This window comes from Mastigoproctus giganteus, chromosome 6, assembly GCF_048544385.1.
Source record: "Mastigoproctus giganteus isolate SK-2022 chromosome 6, ASM4854438v1, whole genome shotgun sequence".
NCBI lineage: Eukaryota > Metazoa > Arthropoda > Arachnida > Uropygi > Thelyphonidae > Mastigoproctus > Mastigoproctus giganteus.
The window spans coordinates 174599882-174617957 of record NC_143580.1 but is presented as its reverse complement, the minus strand read 5'-3'; the positions used below and the strand labels follow the sequence as shown (position 1 = coordinate 174617957).

Sequence of the window (18076 nt, the reverse complement as noted above, 5' to 3'; positions counted from 1 at the left end):
ATACTAAGCAAGCTGGGTGTATATGTTTTGGGGGAAAAAAAAAAAGTCTAGATAAGTGTACTTATCTAGACAATAGTATATATGGTATATAATTAATTTCTGCTATTAGTTCAGTGCTGTTTAGCTAGCTATTCTCAGTAGTTTTCCAACACTTTCAGTTATTTATCTAGCTTCAATTTTTACACACAATTTAACTATTACTCAGTTTTTATGCTATTTATATAACTATTTTCATTTTTTACGCAATTTATATTGATTCCAGCAATCTTCCATTGAATCAATTATTTATTTAATTGGTCTTAAAAAAATATGAGGGTGCTGCTATCTTTCTTTGTCTTTTCTTGCAGCATTGTCTTATATTTGCACAATTTCTAATATTCTATGCTATGGTCAGTTATTTATTTTGGTTTCAAATTTTTTTCAGTTTCAATTTTTACTATTTTCTGCCTTTTCTAACATTATAGGTAGTTTAATTATTTCATTTTTCCACATTTTCAGATATTAAATTAATTAATTATTTAATTGGTCACATAATAACCAAAAGTGAGAGGGCGCTGCGGTCATTCTTTATCATATATCAGATGGCAAACTGAGTTATAAATCCTTTTAGCTATGTTATTCACAGCAAAGAATGTATTGTTCATTTTCTATTTATTTAATATCTTTACAGAAAACTAATTTTAATTTTGGTTTTCTGTTTGATCTATTTCAGTAAAGGCTGATTTATTCTTATTTCCAAAAAACTAATGTTCAATATTATGCTTTTTATATTATTTTTATCTTATTCAAAAAACTTCTGTTAGGTATTTTCTTTTCATTATTGGATTTATGAAATATAGTACATTGGGTATTCTAAAATTTCTTCTAATTTACTTAAAATATCACTACATACTGTAATACCAGGATCCAGGAGTGTTACTGCCTAACCTATGCTAAAAGGTTGGGCAGTAACGCTCCTGGTAAATCCAAAGTATCTATATAATAAGCTGTTTCTATGCTTTTGCTTTCAGCTTGCTAACCCAAAAATATTTATACCTCAAAATCTATTAGAGCAATTAGAGGGAAATTGAGATCTATTGCTATTCTTATTCCTCCTCCTATTCACCTTAATTTTGGCATAAGCCTTCCCTTTTCACTACATAAATAAATTGCACTAATAAAATTTAATTGCTGATACTCACATTCATTATTTTTTCACTTGCTATCTGTCGGGCTAGCAGTTATTCTGCCAGTTTGCTGCTAAATTTAACATATGTTGCATTATTATACTAGAGTATTGAAATTATATTCTTAGTATATTTGAACGTAGACAAACTGACAACAGATAGCCTCAGCCAATTATTGATAGGCAGTACTGATTGGAGCTAACCCTAGTCATTTATTTATTCATCATTTATTTTTATTATTTTATTATAATTTATATGTTTATTTATAGGGTACAACGATGAAGTCTAACTTAGGTTACCTAAATACTTGGCCTTATGGGGTATATTTTTCACCCCTAATACTTATATTCCAAACCTTTATTGAATTTCGTCAGTTGTATAATTTCCTTGGTATTTAGTTTAATATATATATATATATATATATATATATATATAAAATCTAATTAATCCAAAAATTAAATAGAGATAAAAATTAATAAAAATATATATATTAAAAATAAATAAGAAAAAATAGTAGAAAAGCTAACATCAGTGGCAGCAGAAAAGCACAATCCACTACATGTTTATTTTAATTTTCACTCTACTGGTTTTCCAGTAGAGTGAAAATGAACTGAACTGAACCAAATAAAATAACAAAAGAAAAATATAGGGGGGGGGTAAAGAAGGAGAGGGTAGCATTGAAGCAACGTTCCTAAAATAATTTAGAAAATTAAGCCAATTAAGAGAAATTTAACGGCATCTCCTAGTAAGTACCCGTTTCCTAATTATGTACAATCTCACTAAGGTGGAAACGTTTCAGTTTATTTGGTCATGTAACAACATTACATGACCAAATAAACTGAAAACAATTAATAAAATGAAATAAAATAGACTGACCATTATGCCCCATCTCGTCAGGGAATCACTGCACTTCGAACACTAAACAAATCCATGCAACGACAGAATGATGCTAAGATCAAACTGCTGATGCAATAGATTTGCAAAGCGGTGGTCCTTATGCAGCAAAAAATAATAAATCAGAAAGCGTAGTAAAGTTTGCCAGTGGCATGGCCAAACCACGCCACTGGCAAAACAATAGTTGAACTGAAAATATATAGAAACAAATTAAGCCATAGATGGCGGTATGAACGCAGAGTTAGCACATCGTCACGCTACCCCCATATAAATATAATCCAAAAATTAGAGAGATAAAAATTAATAAAAATGTATATTAAAAATAAATAAGAAAAAAATAGAAAAGCTAACATCAGTGGCAGCAGAAAAGCACAATCCAATACATGTTGCATATAATAAGCTAAATTAAAATAAAATAATTGCCAGTAGCATGGCAAACCAGTAGAGCGAAAATGAACTGAACCAAATAAAATAACAATAACAGAAAAATATAGGGGGAGGGGGGATAAAGGAGAACATTTGTTTTCTCCTTCTTTAGAAAATTTTACAAATTTTATTTTATCGGTTATTATTGCTAAATAATATTGTAGATCCTGTTAGTCTCTACAAATTGACACCAATTTTAATGTCCTATCTCTTCACAATCCAAAGTTACACTGCCCAAACGCCACGTGGCATTGCCATTTTCATTGTTCACACGCAAGCGCTACCCCTCACTGCCCACCATTTTAGATATGGACATAAACCCTCTATCCAACAAAATTTAAATCATTATCATTTATAGTTTTATGCACGACAAATCTTGCCATTTTTTTTTTTGGTTGCTAGTTTTCGTAGAGACCCCCTATACCAGACCGAAATTAAAGACGTATTCACGTAAAAAAAAAAAAAAAAAAAAAAAAAAAAAAGGTGATTCGTAGTTTGAGTCCTACCTGTGCTGGTTGTGTTTTTTTTTTTTTTTTTTTTTTGTGACTGTTCTGTATGTATCAGTAATTTTTTTTAAACATTTTTGTGAGCTTTACAAATGTAGCTATCATTCATAATAAATTAAATTTGATTTCAGGGATTGTGGCAAACGCTAATAAAAGAAAGTTGTATACACCATCAAGGAAAAGCTGACTGTAATCGAACGAGTAAAAAAGTGAGGTTTTGGAAGCACAAATAAAACGGGAGTTGGGTATTCCAGAGAGAACAATGTGAGGATGGATTGCAGAAGAAAGACTACGTTCCTTCTTGGATGAGTTGGACAAAACCCCAGGACTGAAAAGGAAGAAACCAAGACTTTGCAAAAACAAGGCATTGGATGATTGTTTATACACGTGGTTCGTTCAGAAATGCAGTTTAGGATTTCCATTGTCAGGTCCCATTCTGAAGATGCAAGCAGAGAAATTTTTTCAGGACTTATAGCTTGATGGTGAATTCTCTGCCAGTGATGGATGGCTATAGTGTTGGCAGAAACAAGGCATTGGGGAAATAACGATTAGCGGTGAAGCAAAATCATCAGATGCTGATGGTGCAAAACAATTTATTAGTGACTTAAAATTTACATATGAAGGTTTCTGTGATGAGCAACTATACAATTGTGATTAGTCTGCACTGTTTTTTGGAATGTTACACAAAATCTTTGGATTTAAAATCAGCTCTGAACAAAGCAGGATTGAAGTTAAGTAAGGATCGTGTCACACTATTGTTTTTCTTGAATAAAACAGGAACCCATACACTGCCTCCCGTGGCAATCAGGAAAAGTAAGACTCTGTGATGTTTTAAGTCAATCATCCGAAAATATCTCCCTGTAGAATATGTGAGCAGCTCAAAAGCATGGATGACTGCAAATTTATTTCTGACCTGGTTCCATGAAATATTTGTATCATCAGTGCAACGGCATTTGAGAAAAATGCACATTGAACCAAAAGCATTACTGTTTTTAGATACCTGTCCAACACACCCACCTGCTGATAGTCACGTATGGAAAGATTCGGGCCATGTATTTACCAAAAAATACCACAACATTAATCCAGGAATCGTTTCTAATTTTAAGGTAAATTACAGGAACTCCCTGACTTACGTAAGGGTTGCCTTCTGCGGAACGTTACAGTAAGTCGGAATTTTCTCCCATGCTTATGCAGCACTCAGCAGCTCTGCTTGCTGAATGGGTTGAATCAAAAAAGAAATGTTCAACAAACATGTAAATAGAATTATTTATTGTATTCAATTTTTTAGCTCATGCGCAGGAAAAATTACAAAAGCGTGCAATTTAAAAATATTATAAAATTACAAAAAAAAAAAGACAGCCATAACATCAGTAAGTTTTACCTCTCGAACATTGTTGCCAGAATCAATGTCTTCAGCTGATAAGTATGCCACTACGGACTTATCAGCTGAAGACTTCGATAAGCAGATAAGTACGGCACTGCAGAGTTTTGACAGCTGTGGAGATTTAGAAGAGTTGCTTGACTCGAACTTGGGTTGGGGTTCGCCATACTTATCCTTAATATCTTTATAAATACTTGTTGGCACTCAACCTTACGAAAGAACATATTAATGGATGACTGGACGGTGACTTTTTTTCTTTTCATCATAGATTTCTTTATAGCAAGCAAGCATATCATTCACCCCTCTTAACTTTTAAGAATTGTTCGCTGTCAGGATCCATCTCAAACCTCGCCACAGCCGATGCAATTTCATGAAATGCCACTACCATCTCTCTGTTGATCTAATGAAGATCTTGGCCCCTCATTTGGTTCATCTTGAGCTTCATCAGCATTTTTTTTCTTTCACTATCACTATCTGCAAGTCAATAAGTTCTTTGTTAGATAATTCCTTCTCTTTTTATTCCTATTAACTCCTCCACGTCTGTGGCATCAACCTCCAACTGAAGTAACTCTGCAACCTTTACAATCTTATCTGTAACCTCTTCGTATGATTCATCTTTTTCAAATCCTTCGAAGCCTTTTATGTGCCAATGGCATATTTTCTTCTAAGCGCCATTTAAACAACTTTTAGTAATTTCTACCTAGGCCTTGTTAATGTTTAAGATGGCGTGGTAAATATTGTAATATTTCCAAAAGTCTCTTAATGTAAAATTTTTCTCATCCTCTACTGCAGACAATGCCTGAGCAAATGTGCATAAATAGTAAGCTTTTAAATTCAAAATAACACCCTGATCCATAGGTTGGATGAGTGAAGTCGTGTTTGGCGGTAGAAGTACAACTCTTACATTTGAATTGAAATCATCTAGATGTGTAGAATGTCCGGAAGCATTATCTAATAGAAGCAAAATCTTGAAAGGAAAGTCATTGTCTTTACAATATTTTTCAACCTCGAAAATGAAGCAGCATTTAAACCAATCCTCAAAGAGAGAGATATTATTATCCATGCTCTCTGGTTCGATCGGAAATGCACAGGTAGGGGTGGCTTTATTTGATGCCTTTAAATGCATGAGGATTTCCAGAATGGTACACAAGCAGTGGTTTTAATCTGTAATCTGCTGCATTAGCCCCAAGCAAGAGCGTGGCCCTATCTTTTGATGCCTTGAAACCCAACATTGTCTTTTTCCCTTAGACAATGTATGTTCGATCTGGCATTTTTTTCCAACACATCACAATTTCTCTGCAGCTGCAGAATCAGCACTGGCAACTTCACCGCATACTTTACTTTAATGTTGTGGAAACCAGCACAATGCTTGAACCTATTAAACCACACGTTGCTTGACACGAACCTGGGTTGGGGTTCGCCATACTTATCCTTTATATCTTTATAAATACTTGTTGCTTTTGTTTGAATGGTCATTAGACTCAGGAGCATGCACTTATGAATTTGATTTTCCATCCATATTATTAACAGCTGTTCCATCTTCGATATAGCACCTGAATGCTGTTTTGTGATCACTGTTGATCTTAAGTGCATTGATCCTTTGACGTGGTCTTTTATACGCACAGTGTCCCTTAAAATAGTATTCATTGTTGAAGCAACAAGACCTAATTCCCTTGCAACAGATGATAAACTTTGTCCTGCTTTGTACTTCTTAATCATTTTCATCTTCATTTCTAAATCAATTTTGTTTCATTTCTTGGCACTACCACCAGTTGCACTTTTCGTTGGTCGCTTTCCCTTCATCATTGTAATACGTAAAAAGGAATGAAGAGAAGTTTCTGAAAATTTGTTTTTTATATGATTGAAGATTTCAATGAAGGGGAACACATTTCGCCATAATACCATAATGTAAAAACCCACAGAATTCCAGTTATTGGTATAATCGCAAATGCAATAAGATAAAGTTTACTACCCATTTATAATTAGATGCACTAACAGATGCAATAAACCAGAATGTGCAAATTGTTTTATGGTCGTGACCTGCAGAAATGTGCTTCAGAAAAATATCACAAAGACATTCAAAATTGATTCTTATAATGGGAACATATGATAACAATGAAAGGGTAGTGCAATTTCCATTATAAATATGACCTTTTAAGAGAGATAAATAGCTTAGTAATATAGAAAAATTTTCAACTTCCAAGGACTTGGAACGAATTAAAAAAAGAAAACAAAAATGTGTTATTGAGTTCACATTACAATATTTTCATGATACCTCCATTTATTCCTACAGGATGCAAAATAAGTTTCCACTATTTTTTTTAAGTTTGCACCAGCCGGCAAAAAGTTACGTAAAGTCAAATTTCCGTAAGTCGGGGAGTTCCTGTACAGATGCGAGCTACTTTTATATTTGCTGTCCTCTGATCGTATGTTCCTGAATTTCTAAAGTGTTAAATTTAATGGTTAAATGTTAAATTTTCTAAAGTGTTAAATAGAAATCAAAATTATTGGAGAAAAAGTGGTTTTCTGAGAACAGCTGATGGAGAGAATCAAACTGTAACCGATAAAGAGCAAAACAGCAGACAAATTGTACATTGTAATCTACAGGCAAGTTAGAGATACCCTCGAGGAACAGGAACTCAGAGAATATGATTGATCGGTGGGTTGATGTTGACAAAGAATTAGTGTCTCACTTATTAACTGACGAAAACATTGTTGAAAGTGTCACCAACAAGAAAAGGATCGATGGAGGTGATGGGAAAATGGAAGAACTAGAGGAGCAGCCTCTCAAAGTTTCCACAGATCAGGAAGCAGTACATGGCTTAGAGACTGTGATTGAGTGGTTAGAGGCACAGCAGGAGGTTGAGCAAGTAAAGATTTTGCAATTAGTGTCCTTAAAAAATATGATCTTGCAAAAATGATTCTCCCGTAAAAAGCAACAAAAAAATTAGACTTTTTAAAGAAGTAATCAAATAAATTCCTTGAATGTTTCATAATTATGTATCTATTGCTACATGTGTTTTGTGAAAATAAAAACTTTTTGAAAAATTCATTTGTTCACACAGCATTAACCCTTCCCAAGTGGATTTTTTTGGTCTGCTGGTGGGATTAAAAAAGAATTAATGCATGGAATAGAGTGTGATAAATATTAAATATATGGTCAGATTTCACTCGCATATATATTCAGTCTGTTCCGAGCGAGAATCAATGAATTGGAGAAAATTTGTAGGCGTCTGTTATAGCCCGGTTTTCTTATAATGCGGGTCACAACCCACCCCCAAAATCCTGCAGTATAACCAGGGAGTGGTGTAGTATGCAATTCGTTAATGAACCATAACTATGGTATGGATCATTGAGCAGGATCAACATGTTTATTATAATTAAAGAAAAACATTTTGAAAACATGGTTTACCTTGTATTCATATTTAACTTAAGGATGACCAGAATTTCCTAAAATTGACAAATGGACATTCATATTTATTTTTTAAGAACCTTTTTATTTTGTTCAAATCTTGATTGCCTGATGTGGTGACAAAAATAATATTAATCATACTAGATATTTTAAACATTCTTTTTACTTATGAATTACACTGATAACAGTTTTTTTTTTTTTAATCTGCTATTGGCCTTCCTCTTAAGTTCAGTTTTATTTTTGCAAACTTTGAACCCACCTCCTGCTGTTCTTTCCATTAGGATATTTCCTCCATCTTTGCTTGGGTTTGATAAACTATCCTTAACCGAGTGAGTTAAGATTGAGTCACTTAACTGTGGAATAGGATGTAGGTGTGTGTTGGTATCTACCTTCGTATTTCATTGAGATGAAATACGAAGTAATGAAATGAATGTAATGAAATCTTTTAATTGTACATTTGCTAGTCGGTACCTCCTTGTTAATAATTCTGTTGGATGAAGTCCTTTTTGATATTAGTATGGTAATAGTATGGTAATGTAGTGTGCTGTTTATACTGGCAAAGGATTTTGGATATGATATGTCAGATTACTGCATGGAGTTCTTGCTTAGTCAGTGGTTGACAAGAGTCATGTGACATATCTTTAGAAGAAAAGTCTTTCACTGCACAGTAAAAGACTTCTAGAGCAGATTCTACTTTAGACATGCAAAGATTTCCGTCGATTTTGATTTTCACTAGATCTTTCAAATTTTGGTAATATGCTAGGCATTGTGTTAACTAGGTTATTAAAACAGTATTTTCTCTCAAAGTGCTAATTGGGTCAGAGTTGTAAGGTCATTTTTTAGCATGCTGATTTTATTTTAGTTTTTTTGCTCTGAGGAGGACTTTTTGCAAAACAGCATAGTATTAAGTATTGAAAGGAGTTGTCTAATATTTCTGGTTATTGAAAGCTTTGAATTACTTCTGGCTACTATTTGCAGAGGCTTTGCAGAGTTTTGTGCTAAAGTAATCAGTATTCAGATAGTACTCATATCCCTTCTGACTGACAGTATTCAGATCCCTTCTCTAGAATATTGCATAGTGCCAGAAGTAGCAGAGATGGGGGAACCCCTGGCGCCGTCAGACAACAAACACACAGTGCCAGAGGTACTCCTCAGATGCACAGATGCTCAGATACACCAGTATAATTCTTATGAATCTACCTCTGCAGCAGCAGTATGTTAGTGGCGAGTACAGATCATGGGTTGGACTTACAAGGTGTGGCAATAAACGTCCTGAACTGCTGAAACAAAAAGAACACAAAGTTAAAGAGCTCAAAAGTGGTTTTATTTTTATTCAAAGTAAACACCACCTGACTGAATGCACTTATTACACTTTTCTACAATTTGTTGAAAAGAGTCCATGGAGGTATCCAAAGAGATGATGTTCGGTTCAGTGGTTACATCTTTCTTTGTCCTCAACATTCTGAAATCTCTTTCCTTTGAAGGCAGTTTTCACCTTGGGAAAGAAGCAGCCCACTTTTTTTTTTTTTTTTTTTTTTTTTTTTTTTTATGAGAACCCCAAACACGAGAGGTATTATAACCTATAGTACTTAGTACCGTGCTTGGGTTGGAGGTTGAGAACACAAAAGAAGATATTTGTTGATATTGGACTTGAACTTCTGTAGATTGTAATTTTCAGGAAATACGTATGAAGGAAGGTTGTTCCAGAAAATGGCAGTTGAATGAATAAATGAGGAAGATGAAAAGTTGGTTCTGTGGGTTTGAAGTTGGACAGTAAATGGATGTTGGCTGGTGGCGGCACGTGTTCAGACTGTTTTGAAAGAGAGAGAGGGAATTATAGAAGCCAATTCAGAAGAACAGTGCCCATGGAAGTATCTGTAGAAGAGGCATGCAGCAGAAACAGTGCGTCTATGAGAAAGCGAGTGGAGAGACTCTGTTAGAGATGAATCATTAATTAACCTAACTGCCCTCTTCTGAATAGAATCAAGAAGCCTGAGAGAGGTTTTGGGGGCACCACCCCAGATGTGGGAACAATATTCCATGGCAGGGCGGATTTGCGATTTATACAGAGTGAGCAGCTGTTTGGGAGAAAAGTAACGCCGAGAGCGAAAGAGAAAACCAAGTTTTTTAGATGCAGAGGAAGCAATATTTGTAATGTGCTTGTGCCAAGAGAGATTAGAAGTCAGGGTAATCCCCAAAAGAGATATATCATTTTGCCTAGAAATCGGAGTGTCACTAAAGATAAGCATAGGAGCAGAAGAATCCTTTTTGCGAGATATAAGACAAGATTGAGTTTTAGAAGGGTTGAAATCAACTAAGTTGTCTTTGCCCCACTGGAGAATTACCTGAAGATCGGCATTTAAGGAATTGGCAGCAGATTTTCGAGAACTTGAAGCTGATTGAGCTGGACAAGGTTTCTCAAAATGGAAAGTTGAATGCAATGTGCTATCATCGGCAAAACTATGGATAGGATTTCCAGTCAATGGAAGAAGGTCATTGATATACAAGAGGAAAAGAGTGGGGGACACTGGCATTAGTGGAGAAGTTAGAAGACAGAGAGCCATCTACCATCACCCTCAGTGAGTGATCAGAGAGAAAACTGGATAACCAATTACTAAAAACAGTTGGCAAACCATAAGATGGAAGCTTGTTTAGAAGACCTTTATGCCAAACACGATCAAAAGCCTTTGAGATGTCAAGAGCAACTACTTGTGTTTCACCGAACCTTTCCATTGAATTAGTCTATAAATGGGTAACATAAGCCAGAATATCACCAGTGGATCGACACTGACGGAATCCATACTGGCAATTGTTGTTCAGATGGAACGTTTCTAGGTGGTTTAAGAGTTGGCGGTTAATTGATTTCTCCATTACTTGAGAAAGAGTAGAAGTAATTGCAATGGGACGATAATTGGATGGGAGGGATTTGTCACCCTTTTTAGGAACTGGCTGGATATGAGCAAATTTCCATGCAGAAGGAAAAACACCTTTGGAATAAGAAAGTGAAAAAAAAGGCGGCAAAGAATAGGAGTAAGTTCAGGAGCACAGATTTTGAGAACAATTGGAGAAATACCATCGGGATCTGGAGCTTTCTTAGCATCAAGATTCATCAAAATCCTTCTAATATCCTTTTGACGGAAGACCACAGGAGGCATTGAATGGAGCGTATTGGGAATGGTTGAAGGTGTTTTACCAAGATCATTAATACATGAGCTGGAAGAAAAATGGGATGCTAGCAGGTCAGCTTTATCCTTGGCTGAAGTGACAACAGAACCACCTGGTTTGGACAGAGGTGGGAGCAGAGATGGGCAAAAGTTGCAGCCAATAGCTTTGGCAAGAGACCAGAATGCTCGGCTACCATTAGGGCAAGAAGCAAGTTTTCTACTCTTAGCCTGTTCAAACTCTAGTTTGGACTGATTAATAACTGCTTTACAATTGTTGCGAGCTTTGGTGTAGGCAGAAAATGAAACTGAAGAATTAGAAACAAGCCAATTACGATATGCAACGTTCTTCTCTTGGACAGCCTTAGCACATTTATTGGAAAACGCAGGTTTAGATAAAGGACAAGATTTTAAAGTGGAGTGTGGGATAAGGGATTCCATTCCTGCAAGAATAATTTCACTGTCACGATCTGAGCAAACGTTGACATCAGAAGTTTAGAAACAGTAATCCGACCAAGGAAAAGAAGTCTTGCAGGTCATCCCATTTTGCATTCTTGTAATGCCAAACAACACGAGGTTGGGAATAGCCATGAGATAAAAGTTCCATTGGAGAACAGACAATCACCAAGTTGTGATCTGAAGTGCCTAAAGAACCTCTCACTTCGACTATGTACTTAGAAGGGTTGTTTGTGAGAAAAAGATCAAGCGTATTGGCTGTATGATTAGGATTGTCCAGTATTCTTGTAGGTAAATGAACAATCTGTGCTAGGTCATTAGTAATTGCAAAAGCCTCCGTATCTATCTCGACCTGCTGGGTCGGTGTGACTAGAAAACGGAAGCCAGCTGGAGTTGTGAACATTAAAATGACCAAGGAAAATTACCTCACTGTTAGGAAAGTTGGACTGGAGAAAGTCAAGTTGCAAAGAGAGGAAGTCAAAGAGCTCCAAGTGATTAGTGGAGTTGGGAGAACGGTAGAGACAACAGATGAATTTGACACAATGAGGTAGAGAGATTTTAAGCCAGAGAAGATCAAAGAGAGGAGATTCCAAATGGCCAAGTCTCTGACAGGGAATATCAGAATGGACATATGCACAAGTACCACCTTTGAGGCGAAAGGAATCATACAGCGAATAATTTGGGCATCTGAGATGAGCAGTAGTTGAATCAACCGATAACTGAGATTCTGCCAGAAAAAGTACATGGGGTTTGGCAGACTGCAAGTGGAAATGGACATCGTTGAGATTAGAATTGAGACCACGTATATTTGTGAAATGAATTAGGAAGTCCTTGGGAGGTTTAGATCTTTTTTTTTTTGCAGATAAGCTTGCTCTATTAGTTTGACAATTCATTATGTATTCAATAGTAAGAAAAAGTGGGTGGGACATGCTGTATGAAGTAATGAAATTTTAGGATATGGCGTACATGTGGTAAGAATATACCCAGATTGTTGACATAAAGTGGCCTTGACAATGCTCCCTGCATACACACTACTCGGACTCCCTCCAGTCACTATCTGGCAGAGTAGAGGTAGCAAGATTATACACTAGTTGATCCGGAAGCCTCCTAGAGAGTTACCAATAGGTTCGGTCCGGTGTACTAACTAGCGGCCAGCCTGCGAACACCGTTTTAGAGCTGTACCCTCGAAATGTAAGGAATATTGGATCTTGCCACGACGTTCATCATAACCTCAAAAGTCATCAATCATACTGCATGTGGAAGAGATAGGGAAGGGTTGACCGGAACTTAGCTCTGGAGACTAAACATGGGTTCCACCACTTTAAGCTGATTATTTGGTTTTTTTTTTTTAGGAGCATTAGCAACTAAGGCCATATTGCTCCGGGAATATGCGGTGGTCATTCCCTTGACCTTTCCGCATCCTCCGTATTTGGTAGTGACGGGCTCGAACCCCGGTCTAATCAAGAAGCGTGTGCTACGCACTGCTGCTCCTTCCCACCTGGCTACGGAGACGCCTCCACTTTAAGCCTCCAATAAGCAAAGTGGTGGTATTTCACCGGTTGATGAGTCATCTACCACCTAGTACTGCTTGGTAACATAGAGGGGGCGGCGTTCCTCCATGTGGTGTGGGCGCCACACCTCAACCCCTGCTTTCGTTGGTTCACACCTGGGTGGTCACCCACCATGTACTTGTGCATGGAGGTTATACCCAGGATTGCTAACAATCCCACCATCGTGAAAGTGCAAGCAGAGGATTTAGCTGTCACAGACCGTCCGGACTTCGCCGAAATTGGGTGCACTTGACTTGAGTGTCACCCGGATATCAGTTCCATCAGCGTTTTAGACTACCAGGTAGCAAGTACAGCTTGTCTGGCATATCTGAGAGAATGTCTGTGACAACCTCAAAGACCTATAAGACGCACCCAGTTTTTAGACCCCAAATTTTTCGAAAAAAGGTGCATCTTATGCATGGGGAAATAAGGTATATCTCCAAAAGATGATCTATGTACACCGATGAGCCTAAACATTATGACCAGCAAGTCGTTATGCAAATCGAAGCAACTGCAGGTGAACAATGGTGCGGGTCGGGACACGGTATAAAAAACACCTGATACTGAGCTCCATTGATCAGTATTACTCTTGTTCTTCAGATGAGAAGGGCAGTGGACTTAAGCGAGTTTGACAAAGGCCAAATTGTAATGGCCAGACGACTGATTCAGAGTATATCGGAAACGGCATGGCTGTGGGATACTCACAGTCAGCCGTGGTTAGTACCTACCAAAAGTGGTCCGAGGAGGGAAAACGCACGAACCGCCGGCGAGGTGTTGGATGACCACAGCTCCTCTATGCTCAAGGTGAGCGAAAGCTCTCCTGGATGGTACGTGGCAAAGAGGAAAAGACAATGCCAAGGTTCAAGTCGTCAAAAGATAGGGCCACCTCTTGCTTGCGGCTAATGCAGCAGGTGATTACAGATTAAAACCACTGCTTGTGTACCATTCTGGAAATCCTCGTGCATTTAAGGGCAACAATAAAGCCATTCTACCTGTGCATTTCCGGTCGAACCAGAGAGTATGGATAATAATATCTTTCTTTGAGTATTGGTTTAAATGCTTCTTCATTCCCGAGGTTGAAAAATATTGCAAAGACAATGACGTTACTTTCAAGATTTTGCTTCTATTAGATAATGCTCCTGGACATCGTAAGCATCTAGATGATTTCAGTTCGAACGTGAGAGTCATATTTCTATTACGTAATGTTACATACCTCAATAAATGTCTCTTGGGTTACAATGGTCAAATGCAACTTATTTTTCAAATTACTCCCTTAGTATGCCTTTAAATTTGAAATAACACCCTGATCCCTGAGGTTGGATGAGTGAAGTCATGTTTGGTGGCAGGCAATGTTGCGTTTCTCCATTCCATAAACGCTCTTCGTTTCTGGGGGTGAAATGGTACACCCACATTTCATTGCCAGTGATGATGCGGTGTAAAAAGTCATGGCCTTCCACAGAAGTGTTGAAGGAAGGCTAGAGAAGACAAACATTGACCTTTGTGTTTGTCTGTCAGTGAACAAGGAACCCATCGTGCACACAATTTGCAATAGTCAAGATGTTCACGGACGATGGAATGAACAGTGCCTCTCAAAATATCCAACTCCTTTGTCATTTCTGCGACCGTCAGTCTTCAATTATTGTGAATCATTCCATCAACGTGCATCACATTGTCTGCAGTGGTCGACATTGATGGCCTTCCTTTTCGATCAGCATCCACCAATTCTGTGCAAACACTTTCAAACTCCTGGCACCACTTCACTGGACATGACATTGCTTTTTCCCCATACAGCTATGTTATTTCACAGTGAATCTCAGAACAATTCGGACATTTCGCCCACAAAAATTTTACTGTTCTGTGTACCTCAAACTTGGAGTAACATTCTAGCTTGACGTTCCATTATGAACAAAACTCACTTACCAGGGAGTGCACGATATGGACTCCATTCCATGCAGGTGCCACATTTGTTGCACAATTATACCAAGAGATGGCGGCAGGTGTAACTTGTTTTTTGAATGCCCCTCTCATTTACGCACAACATTTGCTCAGGCATTGTCTGCAGTAGACAGTGAGAAAAATTTTACATTAAAAAACTTTTGGAATTCTTACAATATTTACCATGCCATCTTAAACATTAATAAGGCCTGGGCGGAAATTACTAAAAGTTGTTTAAATGGCGCATGGAAGAAAATATGCCTGCTGCACTTAAAAGACTTCAAAGGATTTGAAAAAGATGAATCATATGAAGAGGTTACAGATAAGACTGTAAAGGTTGCAGAGCTACTTCAGTTGCAGGTCGATGCTAACGATGTAGAGGAGTTAATAGAGTAGAAGAAAATACTGAAAGCTCAAGATGAACCAAACGAGGAGCAGAGACGCTTCATCGCCAGAGAGATAGCAATGGCATTTCGTGAAATTGCATCTGCAATGGCGAAGTTTAAGAAGATGGATCTTGACATCGAGCAATTCTTAAAAGTTAACAGAGGAGTAAATGATATGCTTGCTTGCTATAAAGAAATCTATGATGAAAAGAAAAAAGCCACTGTCCAGTCATCCATTAAGATGTTCTTTCGTAAGGTTGAGTGCCGACCCCCTTCTAAATCTCCACAGCAGCATAGTTATCAGCTGAAGATGTTGATTCTGGCAACAATGCTCAAGAGGTAAAACTTACTGACGTTATGCCTGTCTCCTCTCTTTTTTGTAATTTTATAATTTTTTAAATTGCACACTTTTGTAATTTTTCCTGCGCACGAGATAAGAAATTGAATAAATACAATAAATAATTCTATTCAGATGTTCGTTAAACATTTCTTTTTTTTTTTTGATTCAATCAATTCAGCGAGCACAGTTGTGAGTGCTTTACAAGCATGGGGAAATTCCGAATTACGTAGAGTTCTGCAGAATGCAACCCTAATCAGGGAGTGGCTGTATTTTAAAATTCTTGTTTGGTTTCACATAGTAGGTAAACTTAAGGTTTAACACCTTTTTGGTTTGGTAAGCTTGCTGCCCTTACTAATTATCTAAAAATCAATTGCCACATTTGATTGATTCTTAGATATCTTATCACATCATGACTATAATTCTGTTAATTGACTAATCTGTGCTATGTCCTTAACTGTAAACATAAGGGGGTGTTTGCCAGAAAAGGTTTGAACCCTGCATAGTGCTTTGGCTATAAGAGTGCTTGATGTTTTCAATATTTCTAGATATGAAACAACCTTCTAGATATAAGCTTGCTTTCTTGCATCATTTGCCATTATCACTGCTACTATATGTGGAAATAGACTGCCTATTAAAACTTTTTATTTTTAAATCCTAAGTAATACTGAATTATATTTTCCAGATTACAATAACACTAAATTGTTTTACAGATTCCCTACACAAGAATTTCTCTAAGATGGAGGTTTAAGTCTTGGCCAGCTGAACATTACTCAGACGTTGTAATTCATATTAATCAGAAAGAAGATTGCACAGAAGTGAAACTTGACCAGACTGGTATACCCAAAAATGAACTAGATAGAACAAGAGAAGGATGGCACAGATCTTATTGGACAAGCATAAAACAGACATTTGGCTTTGGTGCTATGTTACTTTGACCTAATTATTGTTAAATGTGTGGGAGACATAATTTATTGAGGCATGTATATGCATTGTAATGATATGTGTGAGGTTTCCCTTGAACATAGAAAAGAAATCTATTTTACCTATAGTTTTAGTGTTTACAATATGATTATGAATTTCTCACTGGTAAGACAACTCTGTGCTTAACCTACATCATAAAACTGTTCCTTAAGCTAAACAAGCTTGCCACATATATCACATCAAGTGTTAGTTCACGAAATAAACTTTAACATGAATTTAAGATGCATTTTGTGTTTAAAGGAACTTCAGTGTGTTAGACACATAGGTACAGTTATTATTTCTCTAAATTGTAAAGGGTATAAATCACTTATTTGTAAATATGAGTGTCCTTTAAAAGATTTAAAAGACTAAGATGCATTTAGGGCTAAAACCTCAAGCTGCAAGCAAATTTAGACTATGTATATATTAAGTGCAATAGTAACATTAATACACAGCCATTTCTGAATAAACAGAATATTTATACGGCGGCATCGTTTTAAGTTATATCTCATATTGTGAATACCTTCACGAGTTGCCATAATATTGCACTACTTCGAATAAGTAACGCTTCACCATAAGGAGAAGACTAATGTTACTTATTCTCAGATAGGTGGGTGATGGTACCTATCTGAGAATAAGTAACATTAGTCTTCTCCTTATGGTGAAGCGTTACTTATTCGAAGTAGTGCAATATTATGGCAACTCGTGAAGGTATTCACAATATGAGATATAACTTAAAACGATGCCGCCGTATAAATATTCTGTTTATTCAGAAATGGCTGTGTATTAATGTTACTATTGCACTTAATATATACATAGTCTAAGATTTAAAAGATTGATTACAACGTGTATCAAGTATACTGTAATACTTATATTGCAAGTGTATACTAGTGATTATTTTCAGATTTAAGGTAAAATAAGTATTATTAGAATTCTAGCGAGAGATGTAATACAGTTAAAAGTACATAATTCAAGATTTCAGAATCAGTTTTGTTATACTATATTTAAATTCTTAGAAATGCATGACTAAAACATTTGAAATTTGTGAAAACAAATTTCACAGAATTTTCTCTCTCTTCTCAGTTAAGAGAAATGCATATTACATCACTTTAAAAAAGCAGTGGTGTTAATTGCATATTTGTCCTTTAGGTCACTCGATAATAAATTTTTTACTTGCTTTGCAGAAACACAGATTCACTTCAGTATATTGAGTTATAAAGCAGTAAAACTGCAGACTTCATCAGTTAAATTTTCATGAAAATTTTTGTTTCTTGTTGAAGAGGATAATTACGGCAAGTAACTTATAAAATCACCAACAGGATTAAATACCAACTTGAAAATATTGCTATGTGATTCCTATGAAGCAGTCCAGTTTAATTTGGACCCTTCTATACATCACAAGATGATAAATGGACAGAGCATGTAAAATGCAGATAAAGGAACCTTCTGCAGTTTGTTTAGTGGTTTATCTTGTGAAAAGTCAAAGTAAACCTTACCTAAATT

General features: G+C 36.4%; 1 protein-coding gene across 1 annotated transcript in view; it reads left to right on the top strand.

Annotated features, from left to right (window-relative positions):
• The window catches only part of LOC150084763 (activator of 90 kDa heat shock protein ATPase homolog 1), a 195885-nt gene extending 179107 nt beyond the window's left edge, over positions 1 to 16778 (top strand). The window contains exon 9 of the mRNA XM_090375515.1: positions 16324 to 16778. Coding sequence (XP_090231641.1) covers positions 16324 to 16548 — 225 coding nt within the window. The 3' untranslated portion in view covers positions 16549 to 16778. The remainder of the gene's footprint in view (positions 1 to 16323) is intronic.
• The last annotated feature ends 1298 nt before the right edge of the window (positions 16779 to 18076 follow it).